This window comes from Parasteatoda tepidariorum, chromosome X1 (genome assembly GCF_043381705.1).
Source record: "Parasteatoda tepidariorum isolate YZ-2023 chromosome X1, CAS_Ptep_4.0, whole genome shotgun sequence".
Taxonomy (NCBI): Eukaryota; Metazoa; Arthropoda; class Arachnida; order Araneae; family Theridiidae; genus Parasteatoda; species Parasteatoda tepidariorum.
In genome coordinates, this window is record NC_092214.1 from 2,562,367 (window position 1) to 2,574,743 (window position 12,377).

At 30.6% G+C, this 12,377-nt stretch overlaps 1 protein-coding gene across 17 annotated transcripts in view; it reads left to right on the plus strand.

Annotated features, from left to right (window-relative positions):
- Nucleotides 1-12,377, plus strand: part of LOC107451625 (telomerase protein component 1) — a 275,001-nt gene that overhangs the window by 99,019 nt on the left and 163,605 nt on the right. For all 17 annotated transcript variants that reach the window (XM_021147098.3, XM_043040343.2, XM_021147105.3 and 14 more), the window contains 3 exons: nt 3,810-3,967; nt 7,147-7,321; nt 11,847-12,020. In XM_021147098.3, the coding sequence (XP_021002757.2) occupies nt 3,810-3,967; nt 7,147-7,321; nt 11,847-12,020 (507 nt within the window). The remainder of the gene's footprint in view (nt 1-3,809; nt 3,968-7,146; nt 7,322-11,846; nt 12,021-12,377) is intronic.

The following is a 12,377-nucleotide window of genomic DNA, read 5'->3' on the forward strand; positions in this document are numbered from 1 at the left end:
TCCCATAACCTTAACTTCAGCAAGTCTTAAGTGCCTTTTGCGTTTCTGCACATCCTGTACACAGTCTATGAAGTAGTGGAGAGCTAAACCTTGATGTACCTTAGGAGGGCGATTCGAAAAATCTAGATGCAATATTCTTTGAATATCAACGGCCAATTGTTCCAGACCTTTAACTGCTCATCGATAGCGGGACTTCAAATGCAGGTGACTGCATTCTCGGGAGCATTATTCCCCAAAGAGCAGCTCCAATAAACTTGAAAGGGCTTCAAAATCATTGTGTTGTTGAGCAAGTAAGTGTTCCCGAGATGTCCATTGTATCTCCTCTTAAAGCAGCCCCAAGAAAAAAGGCCTTGGCAGTTGAACTCTATCTGCTAGCTTCAGCGACAATGGAGAATTGAGTTTTATTAAATGAGTTAGTTTAGCATGTTTGTGTATAGATGGCAGCAGTATTGTCATAAATATAATCTATTATCTGTAAATAAAATATTAGTCCAGTTTCAGTCTCCACCTAGGTATGTTGTTTTATTTCATGCGACCTGCATGCTTGATTGTCGGGTTAATTTTTCAAGTTATGGGTCCAGAATGGCCCAAGAAATTAATAGATAACATTTATTGAGTTTAATATATTCATTTTTAAATTCTTTGCTGAATTTTAGAATTAAAGAGATAAATTATGGTCGCATGTGTTAACACATAGTTCGGCCTAAATACTAAACACTTAAATAAATGTTGTTTTTAACTAATTTAATGTAGCTATGTTTTAATATAAAATTTATTAAAACCTGTCGAAAATTTTATAGTTAGATTTTTAATAATTTAATTTTAACTTAAATAAAAAAAAATTAACCATGGATGAAGGGTTCTTTTAGCTATAAGAAATTGACAGGGAGGGCAAATTATGCTGATTGGAAGTTTGCCATGAAGATGCACCTAATCAAAAGAGATTTATGAGCTTATGTAGAAGGAAAAAAGGAAGATGCAAATTTAGATGCCAAAGCTTTGTCATACATAGTTGAAGGGGTTAGTGAAACAATTTTTAATGATTTGAGTCTTATCTAGTGGCAAAGAAGCCTGGGAAGTATTATCAAAAATTTATGATGATAAAGGAATAACTAGAAAAGTGTCTGTAATTAAAGAATTGATTAACACTAAGTATACTGATTGTAGAAATATGTGGGACTACCTTCGTAAAGTGATTTCAGCATATCTGCAATTAAAATCAACAGGAGTTAAAGCAGATGATGAACTAATAGCTGGAATAATTTTAACAAACTTATGTGATAGATTTGAACCTCTTACCTTGGCTTTGAAAAATTGTGGGGAAGAGATAACTATCGATAACGTTAAAACTAGATTAATGACTGAGGATGATAAACCTAATTCTGATGGAAATTTTGATCAAGCTTACCTTAATGAGAAGTTTAAAGGCAAGAATAAGTTTAACCCATTTTAGGCAGAGGATAGAAATTTTATAAAATGTATTATTTTCATTGAAATATGTTTTAATCATTAAGGCAAGAAATAAGTTTCATGCATGGAAAATAATATTTTATTTAAGAAATAAAATGGGGTGTATATGCACCATTGACCTGAGATCAATGAACAATTCGTTTAGTTCAACAGTTATATTTTTAATGGAAACATTCTAAACATTTTGGATGCAAATAGACTTTGCATTTGATACATAAATAAATTGTGTGGTTTTTGCACACTCTACATCTTTACATCCTCTGTGGGTGTTTTTTCTCTCCATGCTCACTTATTGTATGTCCGATTCTATCAGTTCGTACTTCTTTTGGTAGAGCTGCAGATGATAGGTGACCTTTGTTAGGATGGGTAACTTATAATGTACTTTCACCAGTTGGATTCTTTTTGGATTCAGATTTTAATAGAACAATAGCTATATAAGATCTTAAGTCTATAAGTGATATTTTTGAGCTAGTTGAAATTCTATGTAACTTCCATGAATTTATTATACTGCTATCAATGATGTTTGTAAATAATGTCCACCTTTTCTTACCTTGAATCTTGATGAGATAATTAGCTATGGCATTGTCATGTAGGTCAACACCTAACATATGCTGATCGTAATCCAAAAGAACGTTGAATTGTGAAATCACAACTTCTTTCTTTGTGACTATATCGTTTGGCATTTACAAGGGGCAAAATGGTAGCGTTATCAGTAACAATTGTTATCACAGCATTGTCATTTCATTTCAATGCACATGTTTCCAACGGTTCCAACGATTTTGTATTCAACACATTGTTTTTTTTCTTCATATTTTTGGAGTCATCCTATATACAACCAGTAATACGATTTTTGCCAGCTGTGCCAGGTGCAAAAAAACCCTTTTCTTTCAAAATTTCGAAAAAAAACTAGGAGGAGAAAAAGCTATCGAAATAAATTTTGTGCATCTCATTTCTTAAAGCAACGCTAAGTAACTGCAGAACAACGCTTCTTCCTAATGGTATATTTTGTTGATCACTCTTAGCCTCAGGACAATAAAACTGAAACTCTAAATATACAATAAAACTCTGAAACCTTGCAAAAGAGTGAGTTTTCACATTTTGCTTGTTTCTCATGCATTCGGCCAATGGTGCGTTAAGGCACCATTTTATTTGAATAAGAAATTTTGATTTTTTTATGTTATGTGTTTTTTTTAAATTTATTTTCAGAACTTACAACTTTAACCCATTATAAAAACATGTTATAACCATATGTTATAAATCTGGTATGGAATAATTATACAGTTTCAAAAATTGGACTTTTTTAATAACCGTTTGAAGTTAAAAATTTAACCGTTTGAAGTTAACAATTTAGTGCGTTTTGAAAATTTCTCAACAGAAAATATTTATTCCAATGGTCTACATTTTTTGAGCCATCTTCATTAACTGATCTGTAGTCATTTCTCTTGTAGTTGGCATTCACTCCAATCCCACTTCTGACGCCAAAACTGTGCCAAGCACAGGGGTTTGTGTTGATTGGAGATGAAGAGAACAGTGTTTAGGACCCCCAAAATTTATTAGGACAATCTTTCAGAAAATACCGCTATTTCTAAGCACTCAATTACAGCTGAAATAGCAGTGTAGGACACAAATTTTACAACCTCAGATGATTCAATAAACTAACAACAGACTCCCAAATCAAAACGCTATTGCTGTCACAAGCAGACTAATAATCACTACTCTGTAATGCACACTCCTATTTATATAGGCTTGGCGACAAAGCCCCGGAACTTTCGACCTGATTGTAGACAATTCTTGTCTAACTCCCTAAATATTAATCCTATGGCTTCAAAAGTCGAATTTTCCAGAACTCTCATTTTGTTGCTAAGTCTCCAAATTTATTGCCAAGTTTAAAAAATGTCACCAAACAGAGTTTTCCAAAAGAAATGCATTAGGCGTTATTTCCTCTCTAAATTACGTTAGTATTACGCTGCTGTCTTGCAAATTTTCTAATTAAGCTGTTTATTTAGAGTCCTCCTGAGGTATTTAGCCATCATAACAAAAGAGTATTGACAAAATTATACACATACATACGAATTCATTACATTATTATTCATTACATTCAATAATATTTTATAATCAAATCTCCAAAGGTTCCTTCTACTTTCAGAATGTGATAATTATTTCTCCATAACATATTCTAAAGTTAGGTTGTGTTTTTTATACTATTGAAGTGCATGTTTTTTCTTCCTTATATGTTGTCTTTTGAATATGCTAAACAATATTGTGTGTCAATTTTTAAAATGGATTAAAGTTTCTAACTTCATTTAATAAAATATTTTACCAATTTGTTTTCCTTGTAGAATGCTGTAATAAATTGTCGACAAGTACCGCTGCAATTTTTTGAAGCATACAAAGTGGTAGAAGAGTTGAAAGTACTACTAACAAAAGATAAAGAGGAAATTTGCAAGCCTAGCTTAACTGAATGGAAAAAGAAACATGCTGAAAAGGTTTATGAAAAGTAAGGTTAAAGTTAAAGGTATTTGACTTATATCTTTTATATATTAAAAAGTGAAAAACTTGATTGATAAAGATATTAATTAAGGTGCTAATAAAAAAATTTGTAATAAATTTTTTAAAATTTAAATGTTATTTCTTTAAAATTAAAACAAATGAGAAAAGTTATTCTTAGATAGTTTGTGTCTGAAAATTTGACACTTTGTTAAAAATTTTGAAATAAAAATTTCAAATTTGAAATACAGTATTAAAAATTTCAAATCGCTCATTTGAGGGATAATTTTTCAGAGTGCTTAATACCATCGTAAATCCACGTTTCAATCTGTTTTTTCCTATTCCTCTATTGCAGTTAACGCAATTGATTTTCTCCTAGATTTAAAATTTTTATATTTTTACGACACAAAATTTGAATAGGGTGTTTGAGTAATCACTTTTCGTGACGTTCGATTAGTGTAAATACCATCGTTGGTACCCTTTGCAGGGATGAGATTCTTCCGCGAATTTCCGCGCACATTTTTTTTGAACAAGTTAAAATATTTTATGAGGAATTTAATTTTCCGCGGAGCGAAAGCATGGAAGTCCTCATTCCTCCCTCTGAAGTTTCTAAAAAAATCATTTCCTAGGGATAAAACTGGTTGACCTTTATACAGGGATGAGATTTTTTCGCTTTTGCCTTTCGAATTTCAGCCTTTTTATCAAAAACTCGGATTCTCTGAAAGTTTTGTTTTTTTTAAAAAATAAATATCCCGTTTTTTTTCCCCTTGAAATTCAATCATTAAAATAAAATAATCATATTTATTTACGATTTTCAAAGATAAACAGAAAATTCAAACTACATCCTAGCTACTAACCCTTCCATATTTTTACTTATTTTAGCTATTTTCTCTTCACAGAAAATAAGATTTTCCGTATTTTTATTCGTCCGCCGGATAGCTCGTATTTTTGCAATTCAGGCGTCGTGACCCTGCCGTCTGGCTTGACAGCAAACGAAAAAAAAAATAATAAATAAAATAATAAACGTGGATTTGCAATGAAAATATTTATTTGCTTATTCAATTAATCTTGTAAATTTTTATTATGCCGAAACAAAAACAATACAAACAAGCCTTTTAGTCATCTCAAGTCCAGTCTCTCGCGATTTTAATACCTATCATCGATTTTCGTATTTACCTGATTTAAAAGTTTCGCAATGTGATTCTTATTTACGTTATTTAAACATCGTACATTAAGATTCTTAGCTACGAGATTTAAAAATCCAATATCGCTTTTTGTATTTATGCATTTTTAAAATCGCGATTTTATTGTCAAACATCGATTTTCGTATTTACCTGATTTAAAAGTTGAACGTTACGAGTGTTATTCAGGCGATTTAAATATCGTACATTGTGATTCTTATTTACGAGATATAAAAATCCAATAAAACGATTAGTATTTACGCGCTTTTAGAACCCTATGTAGCGATTCATATTCAAGCGAGCTTAAAATCCTATGACGTGATTCGTTTTTGCGGTTGTAATATCAAACATTGATTTTCGTATTTATACGAAATCCAATCCAATATAGCGATTTGTATTTACGCGCTTTTAAAACCCTATGTAGCGATTCATATTCACGCGAGCTTAAAATCCTATGTCGTGATTCGTTTTTGCAGTTGTAATATCAAACATCGATTTTCGTATTTATGCAAAATCCAATCCAATATAGCAATTTGTATTTACGCGCTTTAAAAACCCTATGTAGCGATTCGTATTCATGCGAGCTTAAAATTCTATGTCGTGATATGTTTTTGTGGTTGTAATATCAAACATCGATTTTCGCACTTAACGTGGTTTAAAAATTAGACATTGTGATTTATATTTGTGCTATTTGAAAATTATGCATCGTGATTCGTGTTTGCGTGCTCTAAAAATTACGCATCATGATTTGGATTTCTGCATTTTTTAAAATTCGGTATAGAGTTTCATATTCACGTGATTTGAAAGCCTCATATCAGGACTCATATTCTCTCAATTTAAAATTAAAGCATGTGATTAATATTTATATATTCATACAGTTTTAAAATTAATCATCAGGATTTATAATCGCGTGGTTTACAAGTTTAAAGATCTCACTTTTTTGTCAAATTTTCGTGTGTGTATATATATATATATATATATATTCATTCATTCATGGATTTCCTCTTTTTTACTTTCTGACTACTCTCATCCCTGCCTCCGTCATACCATAGCATCCAGGCAGTGATTTAATAGTTTTATTGGATATAAATGCCACAACTGTTCTCAATGTTTTTTTCAATTCCCTATATTGTTTATACATTATTACGTAACACAGAATTCAATTCATTCAACATCAGTCTTTGCACAAAATGATGAAAGAATTCAGATAATTTCATCTTTCAGCAATCACATATCTTGCTCAATTGAAACTTTTGGGATATGATAAAGAAAAAATTGCAAGAACTTGATCCTACAAGTAAAGATGAGTCAGTGTGGAGCTTCAAATGCTTGGCCTAATGTAGACAAAAAAGACTGTTAAAATCTTGTTTATTCCAAGCAAGATCGTGTATATGCATAAGTGAACAAAGCTTAAGAGGATGCTACAAAATATTAAACTTTTTATGTTCCATTTATAATTGAATTTTAGTGTTTATAATGAAATATTCTAGTATTTTGAACTACATCATTTATTTTTTAATATTTTTATTTTTTTTTAAATTTAATGGTCAGGTAAATTAATGCTTAAAAATAATAGAAAAATTTAATGTTTAAAAATACTGTAAAGCATGTAGGTCTGACTCATTGATGTTGTAGTTTAATTTAAGTAATAAAAAAGCAAATTAAGTAAGATATTATTTAAATTTTGATTTTTTTTATGCATTCTAATATTTTGAATCAAAGCTGTATAAATATATAACTTCTGTTTTTGAAGTGATTTTTCTTGTGTTAGAGAAAAAGAAAAATTGAACTTGAGTATATATTATACTATTTATTATATATTATAGATATTTTAATAGATGTTATAATTTTGCACTTAAAAAGAAGAGGGCATTTTTTGTTCTCGTTGAAATTTACGTGTAGTTCTTGCGAAAGGTCTTAGATTATAGCGTTTCTGTAGCAATCATTCACTTTATTTAAATGTTTTGAGAGCTATACATAAAATTTATCCTCCATTGTTAAATTTCAGAATTCATAAAGCATCTTCTATTATTTTATCACGTTATCAAGAAGCTATAAACAAGGCTTTAGAAATATCTTCTCTACATAATTTATGCCCAATACCTGGAAAGACATTGATTTTGTGTGATACAATATTTCTTAATCAAGAAAAAGTTAAGAAGCAAAGAAAAGTTCAATCTAAAGTAAGTAAATTCAAATTACAATACATATTTTATGAATCTTTATTCTAAATGTTTATACTTATTATACCATTGTGTGTACATTTAAGCTGTAAAGGTGCAATATAAAAGATTCATCAGCCTACCTGACAAACAAACTATTAGACTTTCGAAAATAAAATAACAAATATAGCTGAGGTTAACATTTTTTATGAGCAATAATTTCTCATTTGAAACAAAATTTACTTTTTGAAAAAGCGCTGATAAACAAGTTATGGACATCTGGCATAGTGTTTACCTTTTCTAATGTAGTTTAATCTACTGATTTCAAATCTTAAAACCATTTTGCTCTGTCATGTCAGGTTTTTAAGAAATTGACAAAAATTAATTTAATGGAAAACTGCACAATTTTCTTAGAATGCTGTTGAAGTTTTAGTAAATTTGAATGGTAAACTATTTAAAGTTTATTAGTTTTAATGGAAAAACTGTTTAAATTTATTAGTTTTTAAAGGAATAACGTTTAAATTTTATTAATTTCAATGAAATATTGTTTAAATTTTATTAATTTTAATAGAATTGACTTATCTTATCTACAACAACTTACACATTTTCTCCACAAACAATAAAAGGTTGTGAATTTCTACAATACAATAAGTGGCATTTTATACTAGAACTACAGAAAAAAGCACTGGGAGAAAAAGCTCTTGTAGAGAAAGTAAAGAAGATCATGGAATAAGAAATCGAATAAAAAAAAAAGCACCACTTTAATAATTACATGAATTTAATAGCTGATTTGATTCAGGCAATTAAACATGAATTCAATATAAAATAAATATTTATTTGAATGTAAATAGATACTTTTTAAAAAACTTGCTGCTTTCAAAAATGAACTTTTAATGCATATTCTATTTTTTTAGTCAATTGTTCAGTGAACAAAAATTAAATGTATCACACTGAATTACTTTTGATCTAATAATTGGATCTTCACATTCTAGGACAATCTTAATGGTTCAAGGCGCTGTCCACAAATATGCTAATTAAATAGTGTGGACAATATTTTAAGTTACAAAATCAAACACAGAATACTTTCTCTGAGTAAGCATACTTTTATTTCCATGAATGTGGATTCCTGACTCCCAAAATATAGGGGGTAGCCGCAATCTGGGAAATATGGTCATAATAGTTTGTTTTGGAAAGCAGTTTAAAGTTTGGACCCCTTAATGCTAGTTTTACTTTTTCCATATTTTCCCATTGCTTTGGAAGTTATCGATGCTATTCAGAAAAACTTAGCTCAGAATTATTTGAATGCTTATGCTAAGATAATTCTATGTAAAAAGAAAAATTTATAATTATTTTCGTTTTCGACAGATTCATATTTCTGTCTCCCAAAATAAAGGGAGTTGCTGCAATCTGGAAAATATGGCTCTTATAGTTTGAATAGTTTAGGTAGGATGGAGTTTGAAACTCTAGCCCCTTTATGTTAATTTCACTTGTTGTTAGATTTCCCATTTAAAAGCAGTCAGATTTTTTAATTTTATTTCTCAAAGAACTATTCCACCGATTCCCTTTTAAGTTTGGATCTCATTATTTAAATTTAGTTTGTTAGTGTAAAAATTTATAAAACTGCAGTTGAAAAAATGTTCACCAATAGTCAATCAATTAATAAAAAATAATGAATAATTATAAAAATATGTTAATTAGATATGCTAATAGAATTATCTTTGCATAAGCAAGTTTCATAATTATATGCAAAGTTTTTCTGAATGGCATCAATAATTTTTGAAGAGCTGTCAAAATACCTTAAAAAAGAAAATTAGCTTTAAGATACTCAAACTTTTATATGTTTTCCTGCCTGAACCAATGGAATCTTGTTAGGCGGGTTGTGGCTAACCCCCATGGTATGAGGATTAAAACTTCAAATCCATTATAATAAAGGTATATGTAACAATTATTCAGAGATACGAGCATGCTTACTCGGAGAAAGTATGCTTTTGTGTCTGATTTCATAGCTTAAAATATTCAGGGTGATTATAATTAAAGTTACGATTTCAAAAATCGGATCAATTTAAAACTGCTCTTCAGAATGACCTGATATTTTAGCTGAACCATGGTAAAGCCATGGAATTTTGCTTGGTAAAGGAAAAAAAATAGCTCCAAAATCTGCTGATAGATGACGCTGTTAGGAAAAAGACCAAAAATGGATTCATTACACACAGAACTGTTGTTAGCCAAAAGGAAATAATAGAGTTTAGGGGTTTTCTAAAAATTTCGGTATTAAGCAAAAAAAACAAGAATAGGTATTTACAGTGACAACTGTGATAATGCTAAAAAATAATAAATAGCTTCATGGAACAAATATTTTACTGATGATTAAGGCATAAGTTGTTTGATGTGCCCTCCGCCTTGCTCTGCTACTAATTAGAAATGCAAAACGGCATACTTCACAACAGATTGGAGGGTATGCATATTGATGCAATAGATGTGGTATGTGATGCTTGCCTTCAAGTCGGCTAGATTCTCAGTCCGTCGGCTGTAAAAACATTCTTCAGGTACCCTCAAAACAAAAAATCATGCGGGTTTAAGTCAGGGGAACATGGTGTTTGGAAAATGGTGACTTAATATTTTATCTCCGAAATGAGCACTCGGCAGCTGCTTCACAGGAGTAGCAATGTAGAGGCGTGCCATCTTGAATGAATATAGTGTGATCCACATGCAGAAGTGCTTAAAGGACATGGTTACGCAAAAGTGCTTCATAACGCTTGCCAGTTACAGTGCAGGTTGCAGGTCCTGCAGATGTGATCTCGTAAAAGAAAAATAGACCGACGATAAACTCTGACGTTATTTCGCGCCACAACGTGATCTTTTCAGAGTGAAGAAATAATGACCGTAGCTGGAACAAATTCTTGGTTGCCCATATCCTGCAATTTTGCATATTTATGGAAATTTGCAGAAGGATGTGGGTTTCATGAGACCGCAGAATGTTCCATGGCCATTTTTTTTCAACTTTCATCTGGCAAGCAATCTTAGTAGAAAATATTCACTTGCTTCCAGGTCAGAAGATAGAACTGCTGCACATGAGTTATATTGTACAGTAACTCAAGATACACACCATGCTGATCGGCATATCCAGCATTCAGCCAATTCCCCAGGCACTGCTGATTCCAGTAACACCGCTCATCTATTCTTGTAATGCTGTAGCCACATCTTCTTCTGGCACGGCCGAATATGGTTTCCTTCCTCTACCCTTTTCACATCAAATGAATCTGTCTCTTCGAAATTCAATCCTTTTTCGCAGACCATTTGTGGTCATTGGGCCCAATTTTATGGATTTTAATGTCAGAAACTTCCTAATAGCTGTAAGTGCACAATCATCATACTTATATAAAAGCTTCAGAGCATGATCCTTCATAGTCAGAGTCATAATGAAACATTAAGGCAAAAAGCTGGTCCTCTGCCTTTTTATGGCAGAGTAATTTGCTAATCTCTATTTTATTATGTTAGTATAGTTGATTGAAATTGCCCACTCATGCGAATTAGGTTATTGTTGTTATTAGTTTACAAGTACAGTTTACTGTGATTTTCAAGTACAGTCAACCCCACTTAAAGAAATACCATTGGTTCCAGCCAATACTATTCAATAAAGCGTGTTATATGAATTAAAGGAGGGTGCATTATTCAAATTTAAGTGCTTAATTTTTAAAAAATTTTACTTTTTAATGGTCGCTAATGCATAGTATAGGGTTTTGTTTCTGAAATAAACTCAATTTTATGATCAAAAACAATTTTAATTTAAACTGTCTGCGTTACTACAGTTGAACCCAGGGACCGAAATTTCGGTTCTCTATAACCAGGACTTTACTATGTCTGTACCACAAACAATTTTAACTAATTTTCCGAACTGCTCCCTTTTTATTACGCATTATTTAAATACATGATTAAAAATCGATATGTTGTAACAAAAAATGTGTTAACTTTTATTTTTTACTACTCTTTGTCTTATGTATAAAAAATTTAGGGATGGCCTTTATTTAGGGATGGGAAACTGAGGTAGAAAAGTAAACAAGAAAAAATGCTTATTTCTACATTACATTCAATAGATGGTTTTAAAAATCAGTATATGTATTTTATGTAGAAATTTCAAAATTACCAAAAAAAATGGAGAAAAAAATTCAGTCGAAGGCAGAAAAAGTTCATTATATCCAATTACCTCTCTTCTTTTGGTTCACTATATCCTAAAATATAGCATTATATGTGTGTTGTAAGGCAAGGAAGAGAATATTTCGTTCACTATATCTGGGAGTTCACTATAAACCATGTTCACTATAGCGGGGTTTGACTGTATTATAAAATATAAATGTCAATTAAAGTTATATAAAAATAAATCTATGCTAGTGGAAAAAAATTGATACTGGTACTTTAATATTATTTTGTTCCTTTAAAAAAAATCTGTATTTGAAAACTTTTTTATACCCGTTTAATTTGTCAATTTATTAAAATTCGATTTTATGCATTCATATATTTCATTTATATGTCTTTTATATTTTTTTAGGCTTTAGAGACATGCACAATGATGGGTTTGATGATAAAAAAAGCATGTGAACATGGTTTAATGTATTTAGTGGATACTCATGATGCCACTAGAGTAACTTTTGATAATGATAGCAATTTTCTTGAAGTTTTGCAAAATGAATGTGAAAAGATAGAAAGTCAATTTTCTACCAGGGTAAGTTAGTAAGTTTATAAATGTATACCATAACTGTCAACTTGGAAGTCCTCACTTCCCGGCCCGTTGCTAGCCGATTCGAGAGGGGGGTATTGAAGTTTATTTTGCCGAATGTTATATATATATATCTATACACACACACATGCAATTTGTATTTGGGTAGAGCTTAATAATCAAAGGTGAAACGAAACAAAACAAATAAAAGAGTTCAAATGTGCCGCAAAACTTGAGCTTCCAAAGTTTATTTTGAAATCATTTCGATTAGTTCTAAACATAATGTTATCCATCGAAATGATTTTTACAGCACTTAAAAATTCAATCGCCATAGGTGATAAATGTGGTATTATTAATTACTAA